The following is a 17,939-nucleotide window of genomic DNA, read 5'->3' on the forward strand; positions in this document are numbered from 1 at the left end:
AGTCTCCTTTTATTAGCTAATGCCTTAGTGCCCCATGAGCATGCTGGATTTTCATGACCTTAAATCACAGGCTGACTTGCATATTCTGCTGGAGCAAGCTCAGCTTCTTTGCAGAAGCTAACATCTGGGAAAAGATTAGCAGAAATACCAGTTTCAATTAATATGTTTTTTAGACCCAACCCAAATTGTCACTGACAGAACTAGGCCTTAAATGCTATGTGGGAATTAGCTTTCCTAAAAATTTTGCAACATAACAGACCTTAGCAGGTGACCCACAGGTCAGCTGTGAAATGCCCAGCTTGGTGAAATCAGTATTTTAACTGTGACCCAAATAATGAAGTATATCGTGTTACTTGTTAATTAGTGCTGTACCACATAACAAGCAGGTGGTTATGCAAAACAAGAAGCAGCTTCTAAAGCAGTAGAGATACCTAGTATGAGTTCTAATCACTAAAGAAAACACCTTTGGTAAGGGTTTAAATATAACTCTCTTGCTTTTCAAATCTTCTGATGAGCTAGCTATTACTAATGTGGAAAGGTGATGCCTGTCAGCCAAGAACTACATTAGAGTCCATAATTGAATTTCAAGAGTTGTCAAGACTAGGCTAATAAAATAGCTGCTACTAGAAGTGGTGTATGAAAAAAAAAAAAGTTCTGGTCTGGCAGGATGCAAAGTATGTTCTGTGGTTTCCCTATGTCTTTTCAAATAATATGTTCAATTTTTCTGGGCTACATTTGTCTGACATTCTTCTCTTGTATAATAATGATTCATTATATATAATTTATTCAAGGACTGTAACTCACCTCTGAGTGCCTATAAATATTACTGCAGCTAGACATTTGCATTGTAAAACAAACGCGTAACACTGGGATTTATGAAGGATGCTTTTATGCTAGTTCCTTGACAGGAAAGATAGATTTTCTCTGAAGTAAAACGTTGACCTTAAAATCATCTGAAAAATCTAGCACAGGAAACAATTCACAGCTCTTCCTTCCCTGTGTTGTTTAGGTAATTTGACAATTTTAGGGAGAGCTGGGGGGGGAAAGTATTTGTTGGCCCTTCAAAATGGATCCAGCTATACTGTTGTTACATCGGCATTACTGGGAATGTTCCCATGGTTGTGGTAGTAATATGTAACATCTGCCCTCCCACTGCTTTGCAAAAGCCTGAGCCATTTGTGAGTGGAGCTCTTAGAGGTGGTGGAAGGCAGACAGATGACACTGCTATGAGGAACGGTGAAAGAAAAACACAGTCCCAGCTGGAACAAAGGCTGCGCATTGTGTCACTGCACCAGGTGGTGTTAATGAAAGGGTGTGGGATGCTGGCATCCTTTATTGCCCCTGGTAAATTGGTATGTGCATATGCAGTAGTTCTTCTAAAAACGGCAGAAATCCAATGCAAGATGACAACATTCATCTAGTGCACACCAAGTCATGAGAAGCTGGTACCGTAGTGATGTCCTGATCTGTCTTGCTGCCACCCTCACCGGGCAGAGTTGTTCAGTCTAGGAAAGAGACTGAAAGGAATATACTTTGTTCTCTTTCCGTGGTGATGAGAATTAGAAGTAATGAGCTTCAGCGGCAGGAAGGAACAGTTATGTCAAACAGTAGGAAAACATTTCTAATAGGATGGCAAAGAATTGTAATGGCACACCCAGGGAGGCTATGACATCTCCAGTGCTGCTCTCCAGCCAGGCAAACTTTTAAGGACAGGTTAGAAAAATGTCTGGGAGAGATAACACAGGCATAATTACTGCCACCACAAGAATAATTCAGTGCCCATGCTCAGGTATCTCTCCACCCTAACAGTGTTCAGCCACCATGTCCTGCTCTGGCATCTGCCTACTCTTCCAGTTGCAGCCTGACATCAGTAACACCTTGTCCTGGCCAGTCGGAACCACCACCAGCAGGACACAGGCCAGATGCTCCTGCTTGGGGCAGGATGGTGGACAGACTGGTCTTCTGCCAGCTGCCAGGCTGCTGCCGGCTCTGTTCTTGTATGATTTCTCTAATTTACTTCAAGAAATCTTAATCCTTTTCCTTTGCTGATTCCCCACTAAGGGTGAAGATCTGCAATCAGTCTACTGGTCATTAAATCCGTGGCCCTCAGTATGGTAGTTTTAGTAGTGTTCAGGCCATGTGATGGGCTGCAGACCAAAAATACAGAAACACAAGCAGTCACCCCAAATAGTGCTGACTAAAGTGGAGAACAAGATTCGTCAACCCTCAGTTAAATACTGTATTGGGTTTGCATGGCAAGGTTTTGGTAGTGGGGGGGCTACAGGGGTGGCTTCTGTGAGAAGCTGCTGGAAGCTTCCCCTGTGTCCAATAGAGCCAACGCCAGCCGGCTCCAAGACGGACCCACCGCTGGCCAAGGCCGAGCCCATCAGTGATGGTGGTAGCACCTCTCGGATAACATAGTTAAGAAGGGGGTGGGGGGGAACCCAAACCACTGGGACACAAACTGCAGCTGGAGTGAGGAGTGAGAACATGTGAGAGGAAGGGCTCTGCAGACACCAACGTCAGTGCAGAAGGAGGGCAGGAGCTGCTCCAGGTACCACAGCAGAGATTCCCCTGCAGCCCTGGTGCAGCCCATGGCAAGGCAGCTGTGCCCCTGCACCCATGGGGGCCCACGGGGGAGCAGAGATCCCCCTGCACCCGGGGAGGAGCCCACGCTGGAGCAGGGGGATGTGCCCCAAGGAGGCTGTGACCCCATGGAAAGCCCACGCTGGAGCAGGCTCCTGGCAGGAGCTGTGGCCCTGTGGAGAGAGGAGCCCAGGCTGGAGCAGGTTTGCTGGCAGGGCTGGGGACCCCATGGGGGACCCACGCTGGAGCAGTCTGCTCCTGAAGGACTGCACCCCACGGAATGGACCCACGCTGGAGCAGTTTGTGAAGAACTGCAGCCTGTGGGAAGGACCCACATTGGAGCAGTTCATGGAGGACTGTCTTCCCACATTGGAGCAGGGGAAGAGTGTGAGGAGTCCTCCCCTGAGGAGGAAGGAGCAGCAGAGACGATGTGTGATGGACTGACTGCAACCCCCATTCCCCATCCCCCTGCGCCGCTCAGGGGTAGGAGGTAGAGAAATCAGGAGTGAAGTTGAGCCTGGGAAGAAGGGAGGGGTGGGGGGAAGGTGTTTTAAGATTTAGTTTTGATTTCTCATTACTCTACTCTGATTTGATTGGCAATAAATTAAACTAGATCCCCAAGTCGAGTCTGTTTTGCCTGTGATGGTAATTGGTGAATGATCTCCCTGTCCTTATCTCGACCCACAAGCCTTTTGTTGTATTTTCTCTCTCCTGTCCGGTTGAGAATGGGAGTGATAGAGTGGCTTTGGTGGGCACCTGGTATCCAGCCAGGGTCAGCCCACCACAAACATACAGTGGTTGTTCATGACACCAGGTAGTGCAACAGGAAGGCTGTCCTGAATTAATTTCTCTTGCGTGCTATTCTCTGCCTGCTCTCTGGCAAGTCATTTATTTTCTCCTCAGTGCTTCTGTTCCCCTTTTGCAGGATGGGATAAACAAGCTTCCTAATTGCACCAGGACACTGTGAGAACAGACAGGACCAGGTACTACCTTTGCCCATACACTGTTTTACCTTTAGCTGCTCTCAAAGGAAATATGAGCGCAGCTACATTCTTGGTTTCGTACTTATTTACAAAGGGTTTTAGCTGAGCATGCACTTCACCACCATGTAACGTTCCTCATGTCTTAAATGGAATCCATCCTTGTCCTGGTTTTGGCTGGGATAGAGTTAATTTTCTTCCTAGTAGCTGGCATAGTGCTGTGTTTTGGATTTAGGATGAGAAGAATGCTGATAACACACTGATGTTTTAGCTGGTGCTAAGTACTGCGTATGCTAGTCAAAGACTTTTCAGCTTCCCATGCTCTGCCAGGTGCACAAGAAACTGGGAGGGGGCACAGCCAGAATAGTTGATCCCAACTGACCAAAGGGCTATTCCATACCATATGATGTCATGCTCAGTATAGAAACTGGGGGGGGTTGGCCAGGGAGCAGCAATCGCTGCTTGGGAACTGTCTGGGTATTGGTCGGCAGGTGGTGAGCAATTGCATTGTGCATCACTTGCTTTGTACGTTATTATTACTGTTGTTATTATATTGTTTTTATTACTACTACTATTTCACTTTATTTCAATTATTAAACTGTTCTTATCTCAACCCAGGAGTGTTTCTCACTCCTACTCCTCCAATTCTCTCCCCCATCCCACCAGGGCAAGGAGAGTGAGCGAGCGGCTGCGTGGTGCTTAGTTGCTGGCTGGGGTTAAACCACAACAATCCTTTAACTCCGATTTGCTGCTACTGTACAACCTAGAGAACAACAGTAACACCTGCAGGTTAGCAAAATGTTTTATTATACTGAAACATATTGTACATAGATGAGAGCCAATGGTTATGTTTTATCTGTCCCATCAACCAACATACCTTTATCATATTTTCCATTGGCTTAAAAAGGAAATACTAATAGAGATAATTTCATTATTAAAAATATATATTTAATGCTTTCTATTTATTTTGTTCTGTATTAGAAAGGCAAATTTGGGGATAGTGATATGGCTTAAATATATTAATATTTTCCCTCTGGGGAGCTTGTCTTCACATCTGGATAGAACACAGGTGGAATGAGTTCAGGAATCTCTTTCTACATGACAGCAGGTATCAACCAACATTAGATGTAAATTCAGCACGTTCAACCAGAGTGCCTGAGGCGGGGAAGAAGATGGGTAGCCTGGGATGTTCTACCATGTTTTTCTTTTCCTGCATATTAAAATTTCTCCAGTATATTTTCTTCCTATTTTTTCCTCTGGATAATCCCAAGTTTGTCCTCCCTTGTTTTAACCATCGCCATAGTAATGAACTGATTTATTAAAAAACTCATTTTATCTTAGTGGAATTAATCACCATGGCTGCTGCTTTAATTTCTGGGATAAGGGAAGGAGAAAGAGAGTGTGACTGACTCTAGAGAGCAATTCAGAGTTCCTCCTTTAGGACACCTGCACTGGATCACCTCCTGGAGAAATCTCTCTCTGCACTAACTACAGTGGAAGCCCAGGAAGACTTGGCTGGAAAAAATTAGCCCTTGTGAATCTTGAGTAGGTTCACAAGAGTCCTACAGCATCCAAACCTCCTACATACTGCAACCTCCACATACGTCTGGAGCTGTGCTCTTAGTCATCTTCAGTCATTTGCTATTCTCCCCAGGGGCCAGAGGTGCATAGCGGCTAGTGTTTGCAGTCCTACAAGTTCTCATACAAGTTGGCATTTGCACAACGACAAAGGCAGCAGACTGTCAGGCCTGGCTGGGATTTCAGTGTTTCTCTGAACTGCAGAGGAACTGAGGAACTGTTACCTATACTGAACAGTTCCTGGTTATACACTACTGAAATACCAGGCAGGGAGGAAAGGGCTGCTACAAAAATACACAAGATAAAAGGAAAATGACCTTTCCAATGAGCTGAAATACACTGTCTAAAATGACAGGAACAGCATCCTGTCCTGCCTCAGACCATTTGTTGGACACTATTAACAGTTGCTGTGCGTGCAACACGCATACCATTTTCAATCAGGACTAAACTGGCCGAAACTGTACTATGTTGATACTAAAATAGTAGTAGGCAATCTGTAGTGCTATGTCTTTGCCCACATTCCCTGTAAACCCCTGCAAATCTAAGGCAACATTATACCACGACTGCACTGTTTTGAAAACATCACGTTGAGCCTCTGCTAGTCAAACTTGCTGCTCTCTGTATGATGGTACACAATGAGCACTGTGACAGTAACGAGATCTGGTCAATTCTTGCTACCGTCACTTGATCTCACTGGGAGTCTAGGCCAAGAAGGCATCATTGCAATTTAAAAATATGCATATTCAAAAAAGACTTGCATCTTGGTTGTCGATAGATTCATTTTCCTGGATATACTGGAGAATGTCCACTTCAGTCATTGTCTGAATTTTGTTTTCCTTTGGCTTTGCCAGTGGAGATGAATTAGTGCTCCTGGGGGCAACTGCTGGCTTCTGAGGCAATGGTGGTTTTGACGGTACCTTAGGCTTTGGTTTGGAGGTTATTTTCAAGAGTTTCTCTAAATCATCATCAACTCTGGAATGAAAAGAAAACATCAGTAACATTTTGGGAATTTCTGAACTGCTTTTTGTTTTGTAAGAAAATGCATTCTTGCAAAATAAAACTTTCTAAAACTTTCTGCAGGAAAGGATCAACTTTGATGAATTTCTCTTTTAGGAAGAGCTTTCCATAACAGTTTTCAATGTTACCAAAATAAGAACTGTCTTTTTATAATGTCATTTTTCAGTTCACCATGCAAGTTAATGAATTTTACAGCATGTTTTCAAATGTCTAAATTAAAAGCAATTTGCAATTATCAAAATAAAAAGAACTTGATTTTAGTTTGGGAAAAAAAAAATGCTTTTGATCTGTGACAGGATGGTTTGCTTCCTCAAGAGCTCAGAAATTTTCATGGGATAGTAAAATTTTTCACATTCAGCTCTGCTTCCTTTTCATCCCCATCCTCCAAGACTGAGATTGAGCATCCCCTATACTCAATCATGAGAAACTGGAAAGTCTAACGGCTTTAGAAATACTATAGAATCATATTCACGTTTGCTTCCAAGAAACTGAAGGAGTTTTGCAATCTGTGAACGTATACAACGTATACAACGACAAATAGTCCTATTTCCTAGGGAAATATCCCCAAACACCTGAAACAGTTCAGTATGTTTTCTACCTGGATTGTTTGACCTTATCAAAAGACATAGCATGCTGTGTGTGCCCAACTCTGCTCCCATTGAAGCTGTTAAAAGATTTTGAGAGAGCCATTTTAACAGACAGTCTTGTGACTCCAAGAGGTAGCTGCCTTTGGAAAGTGAATATGTGAAGGAAACTGAAAGAAGGCTGTGACACATTACATCTCTAAAAGATATAGCAGAGATGGCAAAGTAAAAGTTAGCATAGCTAGAGGAGTCTTTACAGGCCACAGTAATTTCTGCTCTGAATCAAAACAGCCTCTTCTTTTGGTCCCCTGAGCACAATGGTCGAATAAAGCACCATAAGGAGTGAATGCAGTTGTTAATTTCCCAAAGGCCTGACTGATAAATAATTGTTAAGCAGTCAAAACCCAACCAGCAATCCATGCAGATCATCAGCTGTGTAATGACCAGCTACAAAAGCAAAGCCCCTGATAAAATGCATACCTCATATATGCTTACAAAATACATGACTTCCAAAAGGCTCCACCCCTAACTGTAGCATACAAAATCAAGAAAGCTAAAGCATAAGAAGCGCAAGCAAAAACTTTTACATGGGGGACCAGGAGCCAAAGATCAAGAGGAACAGCAGGTCTGTAATAAGTAGGTATCTCCTTGCCAAACCTCAGCTCTAGTGTGACACACTTACTCTACGACCGTAGCGTCTTAGGCAGTGAAATGATTTAACTGTTTAATTGTTTACAAGCACTGATATAAGAACTGTTTTTACCAAACTTCACTATCAACTGAATCAGCCCACTGGGCTGTAACAGTGCCAGCAGTAAATCTCCCTCTGCCTCAGCCAAAGGGTAGCCTGACAGGGAAGCTACAAATGAACTAGGAGACAAAATTAAGGTGCAGGAATTATTCTAAAGGGACTGGAATTCTCATTGGTGCTAAAATTCCCTTCAAACAGTTTTACTTAGTTCACTCTTAGAGGACTTGTGAGGATAAGAAAGTCCTTAGCTACCTCAAATTTCACACCCCAAGTAATTCTGGAGATTATACTCTTTTTTATTTAGATGGTAAGATTTCTGATGTCTCTTCGTTTCCGTGATTCCCTGTGGGTGACATATTCCACCTAACTTACAAAACACCTTGTCAGTGTATTCCTTCCTTCTGAATTCCTCATCTACATAGAAAAAAATAATTTAATTTAAGCTCAGGCATTTTTGTTTGCTGCAAACTCTGATATCCACGAGATATCACACCTGTGATGACATTGCCAAGACATGTTCTTGTTCTCTTTGCTGTGTAATAAACAAAACATGTTAGGGCTGGTATTTCTGAAGCCTAACTTTCTTTAGCTGATCTGATGCCTCCCTCCTTGGCATAAACAAATGCTGAATGAATCAGTGTCCATGTCATAAAGTTTTGGTCATAAATAACAGAAACCATAATAACCAGATGAACAATACGTACATATACAGACAGATCATATGAAGGAAGCATGATTTTGAACTAGGTGCACTGCCCAGCAGGGGCAGCAGTAAATACAGCTCAGTAACCTCATCAGGTGGCACAGCTTCCTGAATTCTCTACTCCTGCGTGGTTCTATATCAATTTCTGTGCTAACCATAGCAACAAAACCACTCAGCACAGTCATAAAATACCCCCAAAAGATGCAGTCCAGTAGGATGTGGGGTTTTTTGGGGGAGTGGTGGGGGGAGGGGGTTTGGCAGTGTTAGGCCAAAAATTCTGCAGGAGATGATTTTTCAAAGTCTGGAAGCTGATCATGTAAATCTCCTTTTTTTTGTCCTGGATTTTTTAAAGACCTTGGTTAGACAGAAGTTTTTTATAGAGAACACAGCAGATAATTTGTGGTCTTTGTCTCAAAACCTGCTTTTCAGTGCTGCAGTGACAGGCAAACTGTTTGATCCACTGCCATTTGATCATGTGAGACACAACTGTCTTTGGAAAACTAAAGAGGTAAAATGCAAAACGCCTCAGGCAGAGATAGAAACAAGGACTTCTATTTCTTTAGAAGCAAATGAATTGTTACAGTGCATAACTACCACCATATTTAACTCCAGGCCAGGAGGAGGAAGAAAAAAATCAAGCTACTATTCTGAAATAACAAGGAGATTAAAGGAAGAACCTTCCCACCCCCATCCCCCATCTTTTTATAGACAATCAGGCACAGAATCCATGTAATTAATCATTCTCTAATTAGTCTCTCTCTTTTTCTGTAATGGAAAAGCAGCGCCACGTTGTTTAAAATTCCTGCCATACTGTTGTGCTGATTCACAGACTCTACTGGTGGAAAATCTGTTTCCAGACACAGAAAGCAATCAAAACCCTTACTGAAGAAACACTGTCACAAAACCCTGTGATATGACTGCTAGCATGTGGACTTCAAGAGAGTAAACGAGTTCTGACTTGGAGACAGACGCAGCTGCCATCAGAACATCAACATTTTTGATGCCACTTCCCTGAACTCTGTCCTGTCTATCTGGACAAGATCTTTGGGACAGGAATGACTATGGGCGTGTACAGCATCTAGCATGATGGGGACAGTGACCTCTGCTTGCTGGGAATGCTCTAATGAGGAGAATCAGTAATGAAAGCAAGAGACAAAGACTCGCATAATTTGCTAAACTACCCAAAAGGATCATGCTTGAAGCTAGGTTATGCAACTCACAGCAGTTCTTGCAGAACAGACTTTTATCTTTCCCTATCTTATTTTCAGTGTCTTTATTTTGTCTGGTGTTAATTCCAAGTACGAGAGATACCTTAGGAATGGGATAACTTGGGAAAAGACCTGTGCCCAAAAATAGGCAGGAGGCTTGAAGTATCTGTTGACCATCACGTCTGCTATGGTCAGTAGAGACAGAGTGATGTCTAATAAGACCCATGGAAATTACACAGGCTGGAGTTAACCACAGGAGTGCAAAGCAAAGTAGGAAGTATCTGCCCTCCTGCTCCTGCTTTCCCCTGCAATCCATTACAGGTAAATTCATACTGGTACTTTAACCAGTGCCAGGAAATATGTCTGGACACTGGACCGTGAGAGTCTGTACTGCTGAAACGCCAGAAGAACCAGTGGCACAACTTGGAGCTGGCACGGGACAGGGACCATTCCCAGCAGGCAGCTGCGTACAGTCACCTTGTCCTGGAGCTGGAAAGAGTCTAATAGCATTCAACACCAGCAGTCTTAGATGAGCATAATCCTATGAAAGAATACACCTGGTCTACCATCACAGGGCAGCAGAACTGGGATTCCACTGCTGACATGGTTCTCAGCACTGGAAAAAGACAAAATCTTATGCTGACAGCTGCTTCCTTCCAGTTCAACTCCCTATTCATTATCAAAGGTGAAGTTAATTAAATCTCTCCTAAAAAGCTGCTCAGACAACTGCGATAATTATTTCAGGCTAGGATGTGTGATAATTTATGTAATTCTGTGGGCCCATAGAGCTGCTGCAACATTCACAGGATCAGCTCTAGCATTGGTTTTCCACAAAAACCTGATCCATCACACCAGGCAGGCACAACTTAGATTAATGAGGCAGAAGAGGTTGACTGCAGTCCTACTGCATGAAAACTTAATTTGCACATCTGTGGCCACTGGGTGGACGGAGATGAGAAAATAAGACGGCATGAGAATCCATGATGGAAGAGTTTGCAGGATACTGATTTCTGCAGAAGTTGACTTCTGTCTCTAGCTTAAATGGAAATCAGACCTGAAGAGGAGCTCTGAGAGTGGAGGCAAATGGCTGAATGCATCCAGGAGGAAACTTTACATGGTATGATGTGACCCAGGAAAATGACAGGAGAAAACAGAAGCCTGGTCCTAAATCCATTCCCAAGGATAATTCCTTCATCTGGGAAAGGGTTGATCACCTACCCTTTCATCTCACTTGCAGTTGGTCACCTTGCACCTTGGAAGAGTCAAAAGCAAAGGGACCCAGGACGTCTCGGAAGAGCCTGGGCTCCTCCGTATCCCTGTGGTGAAGAGCCAAAAAGACCTGGTTACCTATCCCTCCCTTTCCCAAAGCACATCCCATGAAGGAAGAGTATGACATGCTCCTTTTTTCCTGAAGGCAACATGATGGGACTTGACCTTGCTGGTTCCTACCACAGCAATTTATCTCTTTTCCGTTAAGTTCTGGAAGGACATGCAAGTACAGTGCTCAACAGGCACCTCACTGATGTGTTAGAGCAGACCTAGTGGTACGAAAGAATGGCTGCATCTACAATGCCAGTGGTTAGAGTGAGGTAGCTCACCTAGTTGCTCCATCACCATCACTTAATATGTGTCGGTAAGCAAAGAAATTAGTAACCAGTAAAAGGCTGGTCAATGGACAGGAAGAGGGAAGATAGTTGTTTGAATGGACATGGGTATTTTGCCATAAAAAGAAATCTTTCGTTACACTTACAAAGCAAATGGTTCTTCTCAAAGTTCAACACTTGTTAATGTAAAGTAGGTGATTCTATTTAAAATAGCAATTCTCATTTCATCTGAGCAGGTATCCACAGAGAGCACAGTTTTCAGTTTGCAATGAGAACATTTATCATATTCTCGTCTCCCTCATGTTGTGACAAGCACAGCCCACACACATTTTGCAGACTCGTTTGTCTCCATAACAGTCTTTTCCTCAAGAGTTACAAGTCACTGCTGGGGATTCACTGCTGTGCTGCCAGCACTGTGGTGCTACTGCTGCTACAACCACTCAGGTACCATAAAGATCACAAAGGACTTGGTTGCTCCTGTGTTCTGCTCTGAACATCACCTTTTTCCCATCACCCCTTTGCAAGAAGAAGGGTCTGCCTTCTTCTGCCTTAGGCAGTGCTCTCCTGTCTCTGCCCATAATACACTGGAAAGTGTATTTCCAGTAAGTCAGACACGTCTCGGATATACCACATGCATGTGAGCAGACCATGTCGTACATGCAAATGTACACTACAGAAGTTAAGAGCTACGACATCTGTATTACTCAGCTAATCCACCTGTGTACAGTGAACACATCTAGGTTTGTGGACCCACCACAGACCTGCTGGTGCATCATAGCTCAGGCTGGTCTTAGGTCTTGACAGAATGCGTCCAGGCAAATTTTCTGTATGGTATAACAGAGTATGTCCAACAGATCAAGATGCTTGCCAGTTTTCCTTTAGTAGCTTAGCCACTCTAGCCCACTGAAGCAATGGGCTGTCACAGCTCCTACTTTGATCTAAGGGCTGGGGAGAGATTTCGTCACTCCCCTTTGGGAAGGGAGAGGGATTGTCAGCATCTACAGGGCAAAGGCAAGATTTATTCTTAGGCCTCAAAATATGCTCAAGCCCCCATGCCAGAGAGATTGCAGGGTTCAGCTCACGTTGAACATTTCCTCTCACCGCAAAGGGTCACTTGCCTGGAAAAGAGACTGTGGCACTGGCCTGCAAGAACATGTAACACCAGTCTGGTGGTAAGGGGAATTGGGAGATGATTCAAATGCTGCCTCTACATTTATGAGACCTGACAGTTCTTCTAAGGCTTCCAGCTGAACAGAAAACAAAGTGCATTGTGCATAACTACTTGAGAAAGTTCAGCTACAGGATTTCAGGTGACTGTGATGAATTTACATAGAGGCGAGGTGAAGTATTCTACTAGGTTAAAACAGCACTGCCACTCCTCTTCCCCCCTTTAACAGCTTCTCCTTTACCCCCAATTGCCCTGCATTCAGTCCACCAGCTCTCTATCATGTGCAGATAACACTGTGAACTAGGTTTATCAGGGGGATTTCAGAGGGTGTTAGGCACTTGAACAGGTCAACAGATCCTGACCTATATGCCTCTACCTGTTGCACAGTCAGAAGTTGCCTCTGGATTCCTGTACCAACTTTCCTGTGGGACCACTGCCAAGATTTTCTGCTTCATTACGTTTATTCATTTCCAATTGGATCTTGATGAGTTGTCAACTACTGAAAGCACTGGGGCAATTCAAGAATAAATGAAAACTACTGGAATTTAAAAGAAATAGAATCTTTTCCTATGGGTTTCCGTAACCATCTGGGTGTGCTGCTAACACTGATGACCCCAAACTCATCTAAAAGCATGGTCTATTGGTCTTGGAGCAGACTTCAGAGACCTTTCTCTGTCACAGAGCAAGAGAAAACATATAATCCAAAGGACATTAACATGACAGATGGAGAAGCTCTCTCCAGTAGTGGATAATAATACAAGGACTGCATTAAAACAGGCATTTCTCTCCTAGCATATGAACAATCTGGATCAAGTGCTGTATGCTTAGATTGCTAGCAGAGGAGAAAGCAAACATGAAAATATTGCAAGCGCATATGTATTTGCTCCCAGTATACCACAGCACTAAATCAGGTCATGTCCTGCCCCATCAGCTTCTATGAACGTCAGGTGGACTGTCAGGATGTAATGCGAGATGGCACCCAACCCAATTTAACCTTTTTTTAAATTAAGTCAGGTATTACCGCTGAGAGAGCTAGCACTTTTGCAAGCGTAGAAAGCAATAGCTGCAAACAGGAGAGGTTTGAAAACACATACAGATTTTCTCTCCTGGGTTTAGTACCTGCTGTGGAAATCATACATCCTAACAGGAGCTGGCTGGCAAGAATTAGCACTGGAAGCAGGTTGGCCTCACCGTTCAGATGCCAGCCTGAGATCCAGAAGGCATGAATTTGACTCTTTACTGCAGCACAGATTCTCTGGTGATGCTGGTCAAGGGAGCAGATTAAGTGTAAGAGCAAGTACATTATTCTCTCCTGTAACTCTGAGCTCCGGCCCTCCTTTCCACTAGTTTAAAAACTAAATGCAGGGTGATAGAGATTTTAATGAGCTGTGCAGGTGTGCACAGGATTCCTCCTGGAAGCATGCATGGAGATCTGTGAACCACCAGCAGAAAATCATTCCTCTTGTGGCAAGAGCCCTGATTTCAGTTCACTGAAGCTGAATTCCTTTTTGTTTCTGGGCTTTGTTTCTCACTTTTCATAATGGTGGTCAGTTTTCGCCCCCGTGGATCGCTTGCAGAAAGCGGAAGTGTCATGTTAGAAAACAAGGACTAGATGGCATACCTTGGGCCTTCAAGACCCTTCCTTTGGAGTCACAGAATAATACCTTGCACCCTACCTTTCTCAAAGGGTCTTCCTAATTTCCTTTTTAATGTGTTTGATTTCCAAGCTCCATAACACATATCTTACCTTTTACTTGTAAATACAAATATTGATTCACAGTTAGCATTCAAAGTATTTAAGCTTTGCCCTCAAATTCATCCCTTTTGAGGTCTAAACAACTCCTCAGATCACCTTCATCCTGCACAACATATTTGAGATGTGTACCTCAGCAGTTTCTCAGTGTCCTCCTCCGGCCCCGTGTTCAGCACATACTCCCTGTTCTTACAAGCAGCTGGCAGCAGTAGTGAGTCACCCAGTCTTACCACCCCACCAAGGTCTGGATCTTCAAATAATTTCAGATCTAGAAAGGGGAACCAGAAAATGCTGTTGTTAAATCATGCTATGTAACACAATACCTGCATTAACACTAGCTGGTAAATCTGGCTACTGGGCTGGAAAAAAAGATCACGTAGACAATTCTTTTTTTACAAGGACTTCAATCCACAAAGTGCAGTGATACTCTGCACTCTCAGGACTTGGTAAATCCGCTTTCTTCTTGCACTCAACAGTAGGTCACATTACTCTTGTCAGTGTGGCATGAGTGACTGTGGGACAGCCAGCTCCCACAGACCTGTAATATTCCAGCCCAAAATGTCAACAGTGAACAGCTATGGGAACTACAGGTCTTATTTATTCTTTCTGAATGACTCTAGATGATCCTGCCCCAGCTGAAGATTTGCCTTAACATTCCCAAGTCATTAATTAGCCCTGTATACTCTGTATTACTACATGTTAAATGCTCAGTTATACACATGTTTAGATAAAACAATCGGTGTATATACAAATATAGAACAGATTTACTGTCTTTCATCTTCTTCCTGGGTCCAATTGATGAGAAATCTTTCTCTGGGCCAAAGAGTCCTTCATCTGGATCTGCTTCCTCTTCAAAAATAGTTAATTTGGGTTTCTCTTCCTTGGTTGGAGGAGCAGAAGCCTTCTTTGGTTTTTTAGTTCTAAAACATAAGAGACAAGAAAGTCAGCTGCAATTCTTCATTTAACAAGAAAGATTTATGGCTAGAAAGTCTCATAAGCCAAAAATAGATGGAGGCTGGGAAAGGATGAGAGAAAGGTACATAGGCATCTGTTAGTCGCTGGCAGGAACAGGATATTGAGCTGGAGGGACTGTGGGTCTGACATACTCTACCTGTACTCATATTTTGTATTCTTAAGAACTATCAAGGAAGCCAATGGGAACTGGAGGAGCAGGGTTAACAATGCTGAACTGTGCAAACTACCACTCAATCACATTTGTTTTAAGCATTTTACTCCTCCCACGCAGAAAGCTTAAAATAAGAAAGAGCAGTTCCAGCAACACTGTCATAGACAGACAGAAAAAGGATGGCTTGAAAAACAAAGTGCAGGTTGGACCATCCCACTGATCCCTTTGGACAGGTTTTTAAAAATCTCTTTGGCTTCATTTCCTTGTCAGTGCTTGCTGCTGTTTTTGACTGCCGCATACTCCTTTCAGAAAGGTGTTAGACCCTCCCCTCACCCTCCTCAGAGGAGGCATGATGAGAAGACTACATCACCTTTAAGTTGAAGCAAGGACTGGAAGATACTTGGTTGGACAGACTGCTATTTGCAGAATTTACAAATGTCACTCAGTACTTTCTTGAACCAAGGACAGGATTAACTTCCTCTAAATTTAGTCTTCCAAAAATTTGACAGTGAGACAAAGTTAATTTTTAGGCTTCTTCTCAACTCAGTGGAAAGAGACAGACATCTCCACAGGACAATTAATCCCATCTATTTTGAACACTGATATTTGGATGCAATAACTCTCTGAAGATGTCCTCCTCTCCCCCTGGCTGGAGAAGGAAGCTAAAAACTAGTTTGGATTAGAGGCCGCATTTGCACATGGCTTAAACAAGGAGAGCTGAATCCCCTTCCAAGAACAGTGAAAAGCGTGTGCCTCATGCTCTTACGCCTAGGAGTCACGACGTTCCTCTAGCTGAAGCTACAAGGCAGCTTTCACAGTAGGGCAGCTTCAGTTTTGAGGCAAACCAGAGGGCATAAAAAAGAAAACTTAGAGAACATGACAAAAACCTTTGGATGAAAAGTCCAATTCAAACTAAGCCGAAAGAGAAGCATTCCTTAGGACAGCATGTCCTTCCTAAGAAACTGCCCTATTTCAGACATCCTTACTCTCAGCAGTCATGGCCTTGCAATTTCTAAGGTAGCCCCTTTGAGTGCCTCTTGCAATAGATCTGATCTTCTCCTTTGCAGAGAGCAGGTCAGATTTCAGCCTAGAGCAAATCCAATTATCAGCACTTAACATGCCAGAGTCATCAAAAACTAAGAACAAGGTCAAAAGATTACACATACATTCCAACTACATTAAAGAATCTTGTAAAATCCTCTTCCAGTTACAGCTGCACACCAAAGAGTGGAGTCCAGTTACTTCCAGTTATTTTCACAAGTTTATTATCACCAAAATAGAACTCATGGATGATATTACCTTGCTACCACCACTTCGTCTCTTAGAAATGGGAAAATGCTGCACTTCAGAGGCCTAGGAGCAAGCCCCATGCAGAACTTAAATACAGCCTTATTTGGAAATATACCCTATTCAATACACTGAAGGTATCCGCAGTTGTCAGCGACTAATTTGCTGAACTATTTATGATACAAACGTTCTTTTTAAAGCAAGAGAAACTTCCATGGCTTTCTTTTTTTCACATTTATATTCATTATGGATATGCCTCGAGTGACTTCTCCATTTGAGCTACTTTTGAAAGGTCAGCTCCAAGGAACTGCCTCAAACTAAAGCGTTTGTAAAAAAGCCTTCTTCCAAAACCTGACAAAATCTAAAGTTACAATATGTACAAGCCACACAGCTTCCACCCAGGATTTCTACACAAACTCAGATTCATTGCTTTATTAACTGTGGTAGGAAATACATCACTCAAATGACCCTAAGTATTAAAGGAAAAGGTAAAAAATGAGAGCCATTATATTTAGCAACAAAAATAGAAGAACAGTAAGACTGAGTCTTTCAGAGCTGATAAATTGATTAAAAATAGAATTAGTAGACACAAATAAAGCCAATCTACTGGCGAAAGAGCAGCCTTTATTTGCATAATTCATGCCTTGCAGAGTAGTCTTTGAGAAGTGAATGACAACACAGATGAGGATTTGCCAATCTACAGAATGCCAAAAAGTCTTTGACATGATCCCTTGTCCATTCTGAGAGTTACAACAGCGCTCCTGATGCATAAGAGCCTGTTATGCCACAGGTACGTATATACACGAGCCAATACATTTCCAAGCAACAGGTCTCCACCCCAGTTTACTTAAGAAGGAGTTTACTAATAGTTAGCTAAAGTATTTGCAGCAAAGAGTACCAGAATGGCAGGAAATACTGAAGAAAGGGAAGAGAACCATAAAGAGTGTCATAAAGAACAGCATGTAAAACAAAATTAATTGAACTGAAAGGTCCTGGTAATAACCCTGTGTTTAGTCTAGCCATCAAACCAGCCCACTGGCTTGCTTTCTGTTTTGCCAGGGGACTCCATGGGCAGTTACAGGGCACAGTGCCAAACCCACAGGGCTTGACTGCTACCACTAGGAACATGAACAAGTTGTTTTTCTGCCTTCCAAGTTGTTTCCCCTCACTACCCTTCTAAGGAAGCCACAGTTGGACTGCCAAGTAATTTCAGCATATCCATACAGGGACTCTGTTGAGGTCAGTCTCTAACTGGGACACAGGATTCCCACGGTTCTGTATTTAGCTGTGCCAGTCCAGGCTGTGCACTGCTGACCAGAGGTTTTATGGATGAGAAAGGGGGTGTAAGACATTTTGGAGCCTGTCTGAAGTTCTGGTTTCAAAATCAGCTTCAGCTGGCTTGAGTGTGTGTCTGCCTACACACTCATCCCCTCCCTATATATTCCTGCTATCTCCTCATAAGCAGGGGACCAGGGACTTAGCTGGAACTGAGCTGATCGTGAAGCCACATGTTAGTAGGCGTGCAAGAGAAGCTGCAAGGATGGTTAATTCGATGATCATGATATGCCAGGGTGCAGTAAGCTGGTGCAGGGAT

General features: G+C 43.2%; 1 protein-coding gene across 1 annotated transcript in view; it reads right to left on the bottom strand.

The window, feature by feature from the left end:
- Window positions 1-5,390: 5,390 nt before the first annotated feature.
- Window positions 5,391-17,939, bottom strand: part of HS1BP3 (HCLS1 binding protein 3) — a 49,372-nt gene continuing 36,823 nt past the window's right edge. The window contains exons 5-7 of the mRNA XM_075707580.1: window positions 14,701-14,852; window positions 14,065-14,200; window positions 5,391-6,116 (exon numbers count right to left, since the gene is read on the bottom strand). Of these exons, the coding sequence (XP_075563695.1) occupies window positions 5,888-6,116; window positions 14,065-14,200; window positions 14,701-14,852 (517 nt within the window). The 3' untranslated portion in view covers window positions 5,391-5,887. The remainder of the gene's footprint in view (window positions 6,117-14,064; window positions 14,201-14,700; window positions 14,853-17,939) is intronic.

This window comes from Pelecanus crispus, chromosome 3 (assembly GCF_030463565.1).
Source record: "Pelecanus crispus isolate bPelCri1 chromosome 3, bPelCri1.pri, whole genome shotgun sequence".
In the NCBI taxonomy this organism is placed as follows: Eukaryota; Metazoa; Chordata; class Aves; order Pelecaniformes; family Pelecanidae; genus Pelecanus; species Pelecanus crispus.